The 16,874-nt window shown below is 44.9% G+C and overlaps 1 protein-coding gene across 9 annotated transcripts in view; it reads right to left on the bottom strand.

The window, feature by feature from the left end:
- Positions 1 to 13,667: 13,667 nt before the first annotated feature.
- The window catches only part of BCKDK (branched chain keto acid dehydrogenase kinase), a 42,295-nt gene continuing 39,088 nt past the window's right edge, over positions 13,668 to 16,874 (bottom strand). For all 9 annotated transcript variants that reach the window (XM_073635752.1, XM_073635756.1, XM_073635748.1 and 6 more), the window contains one exon: positions 13,668 to 15,519. In XM_073635752.1, coding sequence (XP_073491853.1) covers positions 15,375 to 15,519 — 145 coding nt within the window. In that variant the 3' untranslated portion in view covers positions 13,668 to 15,374. The remainder of the gene's footprint in view (positions 15,520 to 16,874) is intronic.

The following is a 16,874-nucleotide window of genomic DNA, read 5'->3' as shown; positions in this document are numbered from 1 at the left end:
TTTGTGAGATACTGTAAGACTCTGGGATGATTTTGGCCATACAGCAAACATGCTGATCTCCAAGCCTTCAAAGCAGCACCCTACACCTGAATAGTACTCTGGCGACACCTTATGGCGGATTTGTATATTACAACTTTTTTGACCTAGAATGATAGTCTTTGGGGATCTACACATTGGGATCCAGGATCAGTAGATCCAGAATAAATATTTCAGCATTCGATGCTGCAGGAGAGTTATGGCTTACTTTTTTTTTTTTTTCTGTTATTTATCCAGCTGTATTTCCAGATGTGCACAACCCTCAAAGAGATCACAACAGTGCCTAACCCAGAGGATCTCCCTCTTGCACCCACTAGAAAAAAAACAAAGCAAAAAACAAAACAAAAAAATGAAAGCAGAAATATATATATATATATATATATATATATATATATATATATATATATATATATATATATATATATATATATATATATATATATATATATATATTATTTATTTATTTTTTTTGCTGTCCTAGGTCTCGGTCACACAGGTGCACTTTAGGCTACATGCACATGGACATTTTAAAAAACGTGCTATAAAGCTAGTACAGACACCAGGAAAAAAGCAGTGTTAAAAAGGCGATTTTTTTTCCACGTTTTGCATTGAATTCAATGCACATTAAGCCGCGCTAGCTTTTGTTGAGGGCATGTGGCTTGGTATGGTCCAGGAGGGGGGGGGGTGCTCGTTCACCCCCCCCCCCTTCCTGACCTACTGGGCTCCGTGCTCGGATAAGGGTCTGGTATGGATCTTGGGGGAACCCCCACGCCATTTTTTTTGGTGTGGGGGTTGCCCTTAAGATCCATACCAGACCGAAGGGTCTTGTATCGTCTTGGGGGGGAACCTCGTGCAATTTAAAAAAAAAAAATTGGTGGGGTTCCCCCTTCAAGATTTTCAGCACACAAGTCGCACCGCAAGTCGGATCATCTTGATCCAACTTCTGGTGCGACTTCTATTCAAATCAATGGGCTCTCATAGGGAACCATTAATTTTTGAACAGAGACAGAGAAACGCGGCTGAAAGCTAGCGCGGCTTAACGTGCATTGAATTCAATGCAAAACGCGGAAAGAAAAAATCGCGTTTTTAATGCTGCTTTTTTCCTGGTGTCAGTACTAGCTTTATAGCCCGTTTTTTAAAACATCCGTGTGCATGTAGCCTAAGTGTTCACCTGTGTAAAGGGGCTGTTCTTGAGCGCATGGGATGCACAGGTGTTTTGTACATCTGCATGCAGGCAGTTCCATTGTCATCTATTGGGACGCAGATGCTGCATAGACAAAGTCACTGCTCCCAATTTCACATCCATGCTGGATGACTGATCTCTGCATTCGGGGACACACGCCTGCTCCCGCACAGATGTTAAGTTGGGAGCAGCAGCAGCTGTGTCTGTGCAGCCCCTGCATCCCAACAAACCTCAATAGGACTGCCTGTACTTAGATGCATCCCATGCAGGTAAATACAGTGCCCACAACACGGGTGCATGCTTATACCTCTGTGAACTAGGACTTTTCTGTGCTACTTGGAATACATTTTCTCTGCTTTCCTGTACCTCTTACTGTATAGGAAGTACAGAAATACTTTCTAGATGGGGATGCAGCAATAAAACCCCAGCAAAGGGTTTTTTTTTTTTTTTACTGCACCCTGCAAATCCAGGGTTCAATAAAAACATCTGCAGAGCATAAGATATATCATGTTACTAATTACTGGTGTCCATATATGGGAGGGTGGTCAATAATAGATGTCATCTTCCGACATGTTTCGCCAACATTGGCTTCCTCAGGAGAATTATTGACCACCCTCCAATATACGGACACCAATAATCAGTAACATGATATATATTATGCTCTGCAGATGTTTTTATTGAACCCTGTATTTGTTCTATGTTATAAAATTATATATTTTTATATACCATTGTATCCCCTTTTTGTTTTTGGCAAATCCCAATCATCCTCCTGTTGTTACCATTTATCTAACAGGGATGAGTTGCCGGATGTTATAGGGTCACCTAACCCAGTGGTCATCAACCCTGTCCTCAGAGCCCACTAACAGGCCAGGTTTGCAAGATAACTGAAACACATCACAGGTGATATCATCTGCTGCTCAGTGATTGCAGTATTCTAGTCTGCATCTCCCCAAGGTAATACATAAAACCTGGCCTGTTAGTGGGCCCTGAGGACAGGGTTGATGACCACTGACCTAACCTATTCTCCAAGTATGTGTAAACACACATTAACACTAGGCACGTCAAGCAATTGAGTATTAATTCATTTAAACTTAAGTTATTAGAAGTTAATATCCCAGCTAATGCAATGACTTAACACCCAAGCACTTGATGTACAGTGCCTTGAAAAGTATTCATACCCCTTGAAATTTTCCACATTTTGTCATGTTACAACCAAAAATGTAAATGTATTTTATTGGGATTGACCAACACAAAGTGGCACATAATTGTGAAGTGGAAGGAAAATGATAAAGGTTTTTCAACATTTTTTTACAAATACATTTGTGAAAAGAGTGGGGGGCATTCGTATGGCGCCCCCCTGAGTCCAGAGGCAGCTCTAGGCTTTGTGAGGCCTTAGGCATAACTTAGACATGAGGGCCCACTCACATCCATAAGGGAAAAAATAATTCAAGCAATAATAATGAATTGCATGTATTAAGAGTACTGGTGTCAGTGTCCTTTACTTCAAAGCTGGTGTCAGTGCTGGCATGCGCTCAGTAATGGGGTCGGGGCAATCTATCTCAGTGCTGGTGTCAGTAACCTCTCTCTCCCTCAGTGCTGGTCTCAGTGCTCTGTCTCTCATGGCTGAGGATCGGCACTGGACTGAGCTAGGACCTCCCGACCACCGCAGTGGAGCCCTGGGTGGCCGGGGACGAGGGTAGGGTGGAGTCAGGACAGGGGGACCCAGGCTGTCAATCACAGGCGCGCACACTGGGACACTGGCAGAGGACTGAGCAGACCTGACTGTAAACCCCAGTCACATGGCACACCCCTCCGGCACATATACCCCCCAGTCACATGCACCCCCCCCACCAAGCCCAATTTTCATGTCTTGTCGCAGATTCTCAATTGGATTTAGGTCTGGACTGTGACTGGGCCATTTTAACACAAGAATATGCTTTGATCTAAACTATTCCATTGTAGCTCTGGCTGTATGTTTAGGGTCGTCGTCCTGTTGGAAGGTGAACCTCCGCCCCAGTCTCGAGTCTTTAGCAGACTCTAACAGGTTTTCTTATAAGATTGTATTTGGCTCCATCCATCTTCCCATCAACTCTGACCAGCTTCCCTGTCCCTGCTCAAAAAAAGCATCCCCACCACATAATGCTGCCACCACCATGTTTCACGGTGTGGATGGTGTGTTCAGGATGATGTGCATTGTTAGTTTTCAGCCACACATAGCGTTTTACTTTTAGGCCAAAAAGTTATATTTTGGTCTCATCTGACCAGAGCACCTTCTTCCACATGTTTGCTGTGTCCCCCACATGGCTTTTCACAAACTGCAAACAGGACTTCTTATGACTTTCTTTCAACAATGACTTTCTTCTTGTCACTCTTCCATAAAGGCCAGATTTGTGGAGAACACGACTAATAGTTGTCCTGTGGACAGATTCTCCCACCTGAGCTGTGGATCTCTGCAGCTCCTCCAGAGTTCCCATGGGCCTCTTGGCTGCTTCTCTGATGAATGCTCTCCTTGCCCGGACGGTCAGTTTAGGTGGATGGCCATGTCTTGGTGGGTTTGCAGTTGTGCCATACTCTTTCCACTTTCAGATGATGGATTGAACAGTGCTCCGTGAGATGTTCAAAGCTTGGGATATTTTTTTTTATAACCTAACCCTGCTTTATACTTCTCCACAACTTTATCCCTGACCTGTCTGGTGTGTTCCTTGGCCTTCATGATGCTGTTTGTTCACTAACGTTCTCTAACAAACCTCTAAGGACTTCACAGAACAGCTGTATTTATACTGAGATTAAATTACACACAGGTGGACTCTATTTACTAATTAGGTGACTTCTGAAGGCGTTTGGTTCCACTAGATTTTAGTTAGGGGGTATCAGAATAAAGGGGGCTGAATACAAATGCCCCCCCCCCAAACTTTTCACATATTTATTTGTAAAAAATGTTGAAAACTATTTATCATTTTCCTTTCACTTCACAATTATGTGCCACTTTGTGTTGGTCTATCACAGGGGTAGGCAACCTGGGGCCCTCCAGCTGTTGTGGAACTACATTTCCCATAAGGCATTGCAAGGCTGGCAGATACAATTACTCCCAGAGGCATGATGGGACTTGTAGTTCTGCAACAGCTGGTGGGGTCTCAGGTTGCCTACCCCTGGACTCTATCACATAAAATCCATTTACGTTTTTGGTTGTAACATGATAAAATGTGGAAAATTTCAAGGGGTATGAATACTTTTTCAAGGCACTGTACCGAAAAGCATCAAGCGTTTTTCTGCCAAAACACTGTTGCCAGGCAGAATCACTTCCACATGGGGCCTATTCTGGCACTCCTCTCCTACATGTAAAAATCATAATTATTTTGCTGGAAAATTACTCAGATACCCCAAACAGTACATATATTTTTTTTTAGCAGACACCCTAGTGAATAAAATGGCGGTCATTGCAACTTTTTATGTCGCACGGTATTTGCGCAACAATTTTTCAAACGTGTTTTTTTTTGGAAAAAAAAAAACAGTTTCATGAATTAAAAAATAACAAAACATTAAAAGTTAGCCCAATTTTTTTAGTATAATGCGAAAAATGAAGTTACGTAGAGTAAATAGATACCCAACATGTCACGTTTTTTAAAATTGCGCATACTCATGGAATGGCGCCAAACTTCGGTACTTAAAAATCTCCATAAGAGATATTTTTATTTACAGATTACCAGTTTAGTGTTACAGAGGAGGTCTAGTGTTAGAATTATTTCTCTCGCTCTAATACCTCACTATCGCTCCATACCTCACGTGTGGTTTGAATGGCGTTTACATATGTGGGCGGGACTTACCTGTGCATTCGCTTCTGTGCGCTTTTTTATATTACTTTATTTTTACACTTTCTCTTTTAATTTTTTTTTTTTGATCACTTTTATTCTTTTACAAGGAATGTAAATATCCCTTATAATAGGAATGGTGTGTGACAGGTCCTCTTTATGGAGAGACGCGGGGTCAATAAGACCCCACATCTCTCCTCCAGGCTGGAAAGCATGAGATCAAAAGAAAAAAAAAAATTCACGATCCCATGCTTTCCAGCTGCGATCACGGCTTTGTTTACAAGCGCGGCCCGGACGTGACGTCATAACGTCGCGCACGGGCCCCCCGCCCATCATAAAGATGACTGGTGTCCATCTGGTCACCGGAAATCTCTATGATCATCATCCGGCGGCGGACGATTCTTTCTCCCCGATGGCATGGGAGAGCCCGGAGAAGCACCAGAGGGCGATGGGGAGGGGGGGGGGTGTCCCCTCACGTCGCCTGTATCCAGCAGCCGAACTGCCGCTAGGATTGCTGTTACAGTGCACAGAATCGCCAGCTGAGAAAGAGGATATCTGAATGATGCCTGGAGCTGCACCCATCATTCAGATATTCCCACTGAAAGTCAAGGACATCTCATATGATGTGGGAATATCTGATGTGTGCATGGGTGGGGGGGTAGCAGTCTTACCTCTCCTTTCTGTCCATGCCCATCTAGCAGTACACAGAGACCAAATCCAATAAAATTAATTAGGAGAAGAAACGTGTTACTGCCACATTACTGCGGTATACAGGAACCCTGGATTTACACACGCTCTTGGGGCCCAAGCTTGACTATTAAAGCACATGTTGGGATTTGCTCAAAACTTCAGCTGTCGGATAGCGGCAATCCGATGTGCTGCTTCAACAAGTTTAACTTTAAAAATACAAAAAAAAAAAAAGACACGCTTCTTAGGAAATGTATGCACTGTGGATTAATGCAGAATTTGTATGCACCGCACACGTATGATGTGAACTGGATACAGACCAATCGTTTTCCCTGTGCACTTGTGTTGATCAATGTACCCAGGGTGAATGAGCCCTTAAAGTGGTTGTCAACGTTCGATTTTTTTTTTTCTTAATGCCTATACGTACCTGCTCTGTGTAATGGTTTTGCACAGAGCAGCCCCAATCCTCTTCTTCCGGGGTCCCCCACTGGCACTCCTAGCCCCTCTTCATCGGGTGCCCCCAGGGAAAAGCCGCTTTCCCTGGGGGCACTCATGCGGGGGGCTCACTCCTGAGGTCTATTGACAAAGACAGCGGAACTTGGCCCCACCCCCCTGCTCCCGATCACAGCTTTTGAATCACACCAGCGGGAGCCAATGGCTCCTGCTGCTATCAATCTGTCCAATGAGAAGAGCGACTGGAGCCACTGCAGTGCATATCACTGGATCGGGCTCAGGTAAGAAAAGGGAGGGAAGGGGAAGCTACAGCACAGAAGGTTTTTCACCTTAATGCATAGAATGCATTAAGGTGAAAAACCTCAAAGTGGAGTTCCACCCAAAAATGGAACTTCCACTTTTTGGAGTCCTCCCTCCCCCTCCGGTGTCACATTTGGCACCTTTCAGGGGGGAGGAGGGAGCAGATACCGGTCTAATACAGGTATTTGCTCCCACTTCCTGATATAGAGCACCGCGGCGTTCGCGGTGACCTACGCCATTTCTGGCGCCTACTCTGTCCTCCCCCGCTGTCTTCTGGGAGACAGAAGACAGCAGGGACCAGAAAGGACGTGCAGCGCGACTCACGCATGCGCAGTAGGGAACCAGGAAGTGAAGCCGCACGGCTTCACTTGTTGATTCCCTTACCGAGGATGGCGGCGGCAGCAGCCGAGAGCTGATGGACAGATTGGCTTCAGCTGCCGACATCGCGGGCTCCCTGGACAGGTAAGTGTCCATATATTAAAAGTCAGCAGCTGCAGTATTTTAATATTTTTTTTTTCCGGCGGACCTTCGCTTTAAGGAGTTACAACCACTTTAAGCCGGTCATCGATGGATCAAATCTTGGCCGGTTCAGCAGGCCCAAGCCGATATCTGATTCATTTATGAGCAGGCTGGTTGTACTAAAGTTGATCCATCGGTCAACTTCAGTACAACGAGCCTGTCAGATATTTTTTTTTTCTTCCATGCACTCACTGCCATCAGCAGCAGTGATCATTGTGTTCTGCAAACAGGGAAGGCTCCTGGCCAGCAGAACGCAATAGCACTCTGGGCGGGGTTCCCCCCCCCCGTCCACACTGACGGTTGCTGGAGAAAAACCAAGCAATTTTCTTCCCTTCCACCCATGTTGAAAGAAAAGAAAACTGCATGATCTAGGGTCTGCTTTACTGCTGATCTCCTTTTGAAATTATCTTCAGTGCAGGATGTCCCCTCCTCCCTCAGTACCCCCCAACAGTGCAGGATGTCCCCTCCTCCAGTACCCGACAGTGCAGGATGTCCCCTCCCCCAGTACCCGACAGTGCAGGATGTCCCCTCCCTCCCCCAGTACCCCCCAATAGTGCAGCATGTCCCCTCCTCCCTCAGTACCCCCCAACAGTGCAGGATGTCCCCTCCTCCCTCAGTACCCCCCCAACAGTGCAGGATGTCCTCTCCTCCCTCAGTACCCCCCGTCAGTGCAGGAGGTCATCTCCCTCCTCCAGTAAACCCCCTCCCCCCCAGGGCAGGATGTCCCCCCACCCCCCACCAACAGTGCAGGATGTCCCCTCCCCCAGTACACCTCGACAGTCCAGGATATCCCCCCCAGTACCCCCCAACAGTGCAGGATGTTGTCTCCCTCCTCCAGTAAACCCCCCCAGGGCAGGATGTCCCCTCCCTCCCCCAGTACCCCCCAACAGTGCAGCATGTCCCCTCCTCCCTCAGTACCCCCCAACAGTGCAGCATGTCCCCTCCTCCCTCAGTACTCCCCAACAGTGCAGCATGTCCCCTCCTCCCTCAGTACTCCCCAACAGTGCAGCATGTCCCCTCCTCCCTCTGTACCCCCCAACAGTGCAGGATGTCCCCTCCTCCCTCAGTACCCCCCAACAGTGCAGGATATCCCCTCCTCCCTCAGTACCCCCGTCAGTGCAGGAGGTCATCTCCCTCCTCCAGTAAACCCCCTCCCCCAGTACCCCTCGACAGTCCAGGATATCCCCCCCAGTACCCCCCGAAAGTGCAGGATGTTGTCTCCCTCCTCCAGTAAACCCCCCCCCCCCCCCCCCAGGGCAGGATGTCCCCTCCCTCCCCCAGTACCCCCCAACAGTGCAACATGTCCCCTCCTCCCTCAGTACCCCCCAACAGTGCAGCATGTCCCCTCCTCCCTCAGTACCCCCCAACAGTGCAACATGTCCCCTCCTTCCTCAGTACCCCCCAACAGTGCAGGATGTCCCCTCCTCCCTCAGTACCCCCCAACAGTGCAGGATGTCCCCTCCTCCCTCAGTACCCCCCAACAGTGCAGGATGTCCCCTCCTCCCTCAGTACCCCCCGTCAGTGCAGGAGGTCATCTCCCTCCTCCAGTAAACCCCCTCCCCCCCAGGGCAGGATGTCCCCCCTCCCCCCACCAACAGTGCAGGATGTCCCCTCCCCCAGTACCCCTCGACAGTCCAGGATACCCCCCCCAGTACCCCCCGACAGTGCAGGATGTTGTCTCCCTCCTCCAGTAAACCCCCCCCAGGGCAGGATGTCCCCCCTCCCCCAGTAGCATCTGTGAGCAGGTAAATGCTTCATTCTCATACACAAATCTTCTGGCCTGATCCAACCCTCCGATATTTATTGCAAGTCTTCTGTCGGCTCTCCTCATCACACATTAACCGGCACATTGTGGGGGAGGGGGCGAGTCAGGCAGCACGAGACAAAATGTATTTATTCTAGTAGAATGGCGTTAAACATTCACCGCGTGTGAATCATTCTCATCTACGACCTACTTAATAAGAAAGGATCTCCTCCCTAGTTTATCTCTGATCTCCAGTCCCACTAACATTCCTTCATTGAATGTCACCATGGCCGAGAATGCAGGACGCTATGCAGCATCATACCACTCCGGCCAATCAGAATTCAAATGCACCAGTGTAGCTTCTCACCATCTTCCTGTCTCAGCTATGAGAGCAACACTTTCTACTTTAGTCATATCTGGAAAAAGGTGCAAGTTAGCCCTGGACAGCTGCAACCAATATTGATCAGTATGTCTGGGACCAGGTGCCGGTATAGAAAGCCTTCGCGCTACCTAGATGTGTTCAGAGTATTCTCTTATAAAGCTATAAAAATGAATACATAAAAGGTTGATGGATGAACAATTACATAAGCAAAGTGCACACCGTGCAATAAAGTGCAATCAAATAAAATGAAGAAAACGGTCTGCAGCAGAATCCTAAAGTGTTCACAGTCCACTCCTAAATAATATACAATAATATAGTAATTCTGCGCTACAGCAATACAATGCAAAAAAAAAAAAATCAATAAATAAAATAAACACCGTATAAAAAATGTTCGATTGGAATATTAAAGTGCAAAAGTGATTAGTCCATACGTTGGTAAATTAATCTTGGGGCATAAGATTCAATATGATGATCTCTTAATTACACATTCTTTCAATGAAGGTCCAGAAAATGAATAATGCAAGAATACGTTTGAATAAATTGCACAGCAGGCTGGGAAGAGGTTTATAATCCCATAAATGAGCTCACAGAACCCTCACCTTCATATCTTCATATGTCAGCATAAGGTAATCAACAGGGATCTATTCCGTTATTCAAACTTCAACCACCAGGGGGTCCTCTGTTTCATCAAATGTAAAACCTTAATATCTTGAAGTAACAGCATAAACCATAAACAGAAGGACCTGATGAAGTCACGTGATGACGTAATGCGTAGGGATTGGCCGGAGGTTGAAGTATACCGGAAGTGTTGCGAGAACGGCGTCCAGCCGCCATATTAGCTGTTTATGCCAGTTTTTTAAACTTTTAATGTAAGAGTCCAGCTTTACCTTCAAAAATAAAAATTATTTATTGCTAACCTACTACACCATTGGAGCTTTATCTCCCCCCCATCCTTACCAATTTCTCTCCCCCCCCCGGCTGTGGGTACGAGACTACAGGAGGACGTGGATGTGGAGCACCCATTCAGGGTATACACTTAGTGGAATGCAAGACCCCCTGGTGGTTGGTGTTAAAACAGCGGAGTTGATTTCTGTTTATGGTTTATGCTGTTACATTTGATGAAACAGAGGACCCCCTGGTGGTTGAAGTTTGAATAACGGAATAGATCCCTGTTGATTACCTTATGCTGACATATCAAGATATGAAGGTGAGGGTTCTGTGAGCTCATTTATGGGATTATAAACCTCTTCCCAGCCTGCTGTGCAATTTATTCAAACGCATTCTTGCATTATTCATTTTTTGGACCTTCATTGAAAGAATGTGTAATTAAGAGATCATCATATTGAATCTTATGCCCCAAGATTAATTTACCAACGTATGGACTAATCACTTTTGCACTTTAATATTCCAATCGAACATTATTTATACAGTGTTTATTTTATTTATTGATTTTTTTTTTGCATTGTATTGCTGTAGCGCGGAATCACTATATTATGTCTGGCACCAGGTCTCACTCCATTCCCTTTTCTTAAGCAAATCATTTTTTGTGACTCAGTTGCAAATTTTTTTATTTGAAGATCCTGCCATGAAAGAGCACTTCCCGTTTAAGGCCGACAACACTTAGCCCCGCCACTGCTTTTCAATTAGGACAGGTCTGCCTAGATATTCCTCGTGCTGATGGGTTTCAGCCATAGAGGGCGCCATCATTACAGGCTTGCAACACTAAAAAGTAACTCTTGTTGAGAAGAAAGGGAAAAAAAAAAACTAAAAAAAAACTAAAAAAAACAACAGCATCCCCCCCCCCCCCCTACCTTTTGTTATTCTGAAGAAATCTCTGTTTGTTCCTCTGTGCCGAGTGAGTCTAATGGGAGTGGTTTAATAATTATCAACCAGCTGCTGCACCTGCAGGCCTCTAATGAGGAAAGTGGCCGGGTCTGCCTCCCTTCAGCCGTGATTTCCTATTGAAAATCTCACCAAAAATAACATTTTTGTTGCAGGGGATTCCAAAAATCTGACTTGTATCTTAGTGCAGACTTCTGGGAAAATTGGTAAGCAAATCACACAAGCAGGAAATGTTTCTGGAATGGGGGTTCTGTACACACTGTGTACAGAAACACCTCCAGGGTGTCATATTGCATTATATTTTCTGAAAATTACAGAGCTGCAGCTATTAAATATGACCTTTCCTTTTTAAACATTCAATTACAATAGGACATGTGTCCCAATTGTATAAGCTATATTATTTTTTGCTTTATTTGGTATTTTTTTCCCCCACAAAACTGGCGTTACCCTTTGCATCAAATTTTTGTGAATCTGATGCAAATTATTTTAACCTGTGTAAGTTCACCTTACAGATTTTTCTGTAATGGTTAACTTACCCTTTAAAGGAGCTTGCATGGCAGGCTGACAACGTTGCTGCTAAATGTACAGCACCGGCTTAGCGTGGTCAGCCTGCAATAAGAAGTGTTCTTACTGGAAGATCTCCAGGTAAAAAAAAAATTGGCAACAGATTCACAAAAAATAATAATTTGCTTTAATGCAAAACCTGCAATGATGAAGCCGTCTATGGCTGAAACCCGTTAGCACAAGGAATATCAGGAAAAATGAGGCTAATTGCAGGGCAGGGGCTTAGTGTTGTCAGCCTGAAACAGGAAGTGCTCTTACCAGCAGGATCCCCATGTACACGACTTTGCAACTGAGTCACAAAAAATAATTTGCTTTAAATGTTGCATACCTACAATGATGGAACCCTCTATGGGTAAAATGCATCAAGCAGCAGGAGGCGCATAAAAGTCTATGCTTATTCTGTAGTACTGGCTCCTGTCTTAGGTGATACCGATTCTCCTCCTCGCCCTCCTACCAGCCTTCAGTGGCCGCAGGAGGAACAAGTTCATTATACTATATATAAATAAAAGAAAAGCAAATTCTTAACAATTTCATTTTATTGTGGCCTGCGACCAGTTACCAAATTACTTAAGTGTCGACAAATATCCTTTTTTTTCAGGGCCGTTACCAATTTTCAGGCCAATAGCAGGTGTCAATATTCTGTACATCACCGTCACCTGCCACCAGATGCAGCATGTCCCTTGCCACTGTCACCTGTATGCAACTTGTCACTACTTATGGCAGCCTCTCCCCAATGGCGTCCAGCAGGTAAACTTCCACATGCGGGCAAGGGATGACACAACTATCTGCTCATCCGCAGCTCTGTCAAGAGCAGCCTTTGCGGCCCTGCTGTAGGGGCAGAACAGCGGTGATGCGAGGCGGGCCACGAGAGATGATGTCATCTCTCTTCTGCCCGCAGCTCCGCTGACAGAGATTGGCAGAGACTGCTGCAAGCGATGTGCGGGGACAGGAGGTCTGAACAATAATATCGGTAATTTTCTGACCGATAAATCGGTCAATCCCTAATGCTGAGGTTATAAGAGCGTGGCTAGAAAACACTCACCCAAGCTCTGCCGCTGTATACTGCAAATGAGTGTGCAGAGCGGTCAGTGCTCTGGCAGATTAAATTCACAGTAAATCCAAAACAAGTACGAGCCGGCAACTTGACAGCTTCTCCATAGAAAACTTTATTTTAGCATCATAGCAGTAACATCATCCAAAATGCTGACCTGTTTCGGCCTAAGCCTTCATCATAGTTTACATAGCGTGAAGGCTTAGGCCGAAACGTGTCAGTTTTTGGATGATAATGCTATGATGCTAAAATAAAGTTTTTATTTTAGCATCATAGCATTATCATCCAAAAACTGACACGTTTCGGCCTAAGCCTTCACGCTATGCAAGCTATGATGAAGGCTTAGGCCGAAACAGGTCAGCATTTTGGATGATGTTACTGCTATGATGCTAAAATAAAGTTTTCTATGGAGAATCTGTCGAGTTGCCGGCTCGTCATTGTTTTTGATTCATCGGAGCGTGGCTGGCCAGACTGGGATGAATAGGGTGAGATTTACTAAAATTGGTACAGCTGTGCATAGTAACCAATCAGCTCCTAGGTTTTATTGTCAAATCTTAACTGAAGCTGAAGATAGCTGATTGGTTACCATTTCACAGCTGCACCAGATTCTGTGTACTCCTGTTTTAGAGCCCTTTCACACTGGGGCGGGCGTTGGCAGTAAAGCGCCGCTATTGTAAGCGGCGCTTTACCGTCGGTATGCGGCCGCTAGCGGGGTGCTTTTACCCCCACTAGCGGCCGAGAAATGGTTAAAAACCACCGCAAAGCACCTCTGCTAAGGCGCTTTGCCGGCGGTATAGCCGTGCCGACCCATTGATTGATTTTTTCACACCGCCTCAGTGTGAAAGGGCTCTTAGTAAATCTCCCCTATGGGAACAAACTATTTAACCAGCAGTCACAGGCAGATGTGGACTGGGGGTGGCAGTTTAACCAGGTTTTTAACAGGAACAGTTATGAACTGAAAGAATCTGGACCAGATACAACTTTACTCTACAGAATTTTCTCTTGCTCTTGGAGCTTCTTAAATAAGTAACTGATGCAGAAGAAGTGAACACACGATGGAGGGCATCTGTATAAATGTCACATGAGGACAACAAATCTACACAGAACCATTTAATTAAAGCGAATGAAGCCTTGTGATAAACATGTCTTGATTGTCATAGTGAGGTGTCATAGTGAGGTGGAAGAACAACAAGAAAAAAGGTCCACAAATTTTATAGGGTAGATCACATCACAAAATGAAACTCCCATGAGGATGACAGAAGGAGTCTCCTCCCCTTTCAATGGCAACATTGAGGAAAGTAGCTACATGACTCAGAGGAACAGAAACCAGAACATGGCCCATTCCCTTTCCACCTTACAGGTGAACCCCTCCCCAGGGACCCCCACATTCTGGTGTTAGAAGGCAAGCAGGGTAGTGACTGCAGGTCACCCCACTTCACAATCCCCATCAGAGCGTCTTCAAAGAACGACTTCGCCTTTTGTGTGTTAACAGAATGAATCCCTCCAAGTCAGAGTCATGGGAGTCTCCATCAATTTACTGCCAAGGATAATAATGGTACACGGACAGTAGCTGGACTCCCTCGGGGTAGGTGGCCGTAGTCCTGAGGTGCCCAGCAGATAACATTTGGTGTCAGATGAACAAGCACCAGAATATTGCACAAGTATGAAACCTCACGCTGTGATATGTGGAACACAAGCTCTTCTATAACGTTACAGCTCAGACACGTTGTGGTGGCACATAAGGCTGAAAAGTACACAAAGAGGACCTGCTGAATATGAAGAACATGGAAGGAGAGGGGGGGGGGCGATCACAAAGGTCTGCTTACAATTTCCATCACGAAACTAATAAAATAGACTTTTATCATGAAATAAGTCCTTACACCTCCAGCTGAGCACAGCGACTCCATTCTGTGCCCAACCAAAATCATGGAGTCCACGGCATCTCAGTACGTCTAGCCAAGACTGTCTCTAAAGAAAGGCCAGAAATCCTGGAGGCCCGGAAGCCTTAAGTGCTATAAGTTGATCAACGACTGTGTGCGTGTACTTCTCTCCGGACACCTCTGGGAATTCAGAGGAATAGTTCACTTCCACTAAAATAAAAAAGGAAGTCGGGAGAGTGGAATCATCCTTGATCTTTTTGAGAACATCAACGTGCATGGATGAAGGATTGGGCCTCCCAAGTATTGTTGGAATCCTCCAAAGAAAACAAAAAAAAAATAACCAGAAAAAACAGCCAAATCCCAAAACAGGAACGTAATTTTTGGTTAAGAAATTCTAAATACTGGTAATCGGCTTATGTGTTGAATACTGGCACTGAACGATCCACAAACAGACCACAGATCTCATATCGGTACAATCTCAATAATCCATCTTTAATCTCATTCATTGGAATCCCAAGGGACGGCAAGTTACTGCATACAAAACCAGGCCTCTTCTTTGTAGGGGAGGTTTTATTTGGAATAGAAGAGCTCACCCTGAAATTAGGTCTCAGCTTATAAAAAATAAAGTTTGGAGAGCAAAGCATCGGGGTCCACATTGGCTCCTGAGGACCAAAAAAAAAAAAAACTGGGGTCCACATTGGCTCCTATAAAAAGGCAAATTCAGGATCCCAGTTGGCTCCTGAAAACAAAGAATCGGGGTCCACATTGGCTCTTGTTGAAGACAAGCAGACCGAGGTGTAGAAGGAAACAATCCCACGAGCCAGTGGAATGGTGGTAATGGTGGTGGTGTTGGCGTTGGGGAATACAGGCCAATGCAGCCAATCGTCTGCTCAGAATTTGTAGGGACTCCGGGCTGTCCTCTCCTTAGATGCGGAAGCTCTCCTCCCTTCCGTCAATGTGTTTGATGCGTAGGTACACATCGGTTCCAATGCCTTGAAGAGACTGGATGCAGAGGGAACCCCCCAGGTACTCGGCGTACGCCCGAGAGGTCGGCAGGCCAAAGCCAAAGCTACAAAAAAAATTTAAATTAAAAATATTACAAAAATTAATAAAAACATTATAAAACCCTCAGAGAATAAAAAATGGTGTTACCAGTTCTAGGGTCAGCTACTACATCCACATCCTGGATTTGTAAAATGTATATGTTTGGGAAGCTTTCAATGATGTTTTCAAGGATGTAGGGCTGACAAATTTATTTTAGGGAAAAATAATTGACTGAAAATAGTAAAAACACATATATGTGTGTTCATCTCAGTGTCGTACATCCTTGAAAGTTCCATTTTATTGGATTTTTCCCAAACATATAACATTATAAAACCCTCACTATATCTTTTTACGTGACAGTCATAGCAAGAGATTGATGCTGAATTCCAAACACCTAAATAAAATTCAAATTGTTTTATACACTCTTTTTTTTTTTTTACCTTAAAAAGGGGTTGCAAACCCTCATGGTTTAAGGTGAAAAACCTCCTGTGATGCAGTAGTCCCCCAGAGGCCCCCCCTTTTACATACCTGAACCCGGTCTTTCCATCGACGGGGACGAGCACACCATCTTCAGCCGCTGTCTTGGGTCCCAACTGGATAGATTGATAGCATGTCAGCCATTGGCTCCAGCTGCTGTCAATCAAATCCAATGATGTAGGAGTTTTTTCATGCACTTACCATATTTTCTTTCCTTCCACCAACGATGTAAGCAAAGAAAAAAAATTGTACAACCTATGGGCTGCTTTAGCTACGAACCCAACCCCCAGCCTGCTGACTGGACAATGAATATTGATGAACCAGCTACTAGCGTGAATGGATAGCAGAGTGCAATGTAGCGCAGCCTAAATGGCCCTTATTGTCAGCCTCCCCTATGCTAGTCTGAGCTCTGATGACTAAGAAATTACAGGAATTCTGGAATAGTAGAACTGATTTGGGTATTTACAGTGGGTATAGAAAATAATCACCCCCCCCCCCTTTAAAATAATCATATTTTGTTGCTTTGCAACCTAAAATGAAGACAAACAGCTTTTGTTTTATCCAGCTGTAATTGCTCAGTGCAACTTATAACATCCAAGTCAAAGAAAGAAGACAAACATGTCAAAAAAAATAAAATAAAATTCAACAAACAGAATCACTGAGTTGGAAAAAGGACCACCCGCCTCCTTTTTTATACTGACTGTATCTTGGCTAAAAACTAGATATTGTTATCAATGCTATTACTATTTTTAATTTCAAATTTAGAGGGTTAAGGAAAGGAAATGCTCCATCAACACTAGTGCCCCTTCTGGAATATAATGCCAGATAAGCTGATAAAACTACCTGGATGTTTACTGCCACATCTTTCTTTAAAAAAAAAAAAAAGGGGAAGATAACCTTTTT

This window comes from Aquarana catesbeiana, linkage group LG06, assembly GCF_042186555.1.
Source record: "Aquarana catesbeiana isolate 2022-GZ linkage group LG06, ASM4218655v1, whole genome shotgun sequence".
Lineage (NCBI taxonomy): Eukaryota > Metazoa > Chordata > Amphibia > Anura > Ranidae > Aquarana > Aquarana catesbeiana.
Note: the sequence above shows the minus strand (reverse complement) of the source record. Positions and strands in the feature narration are given on the sequence as shown.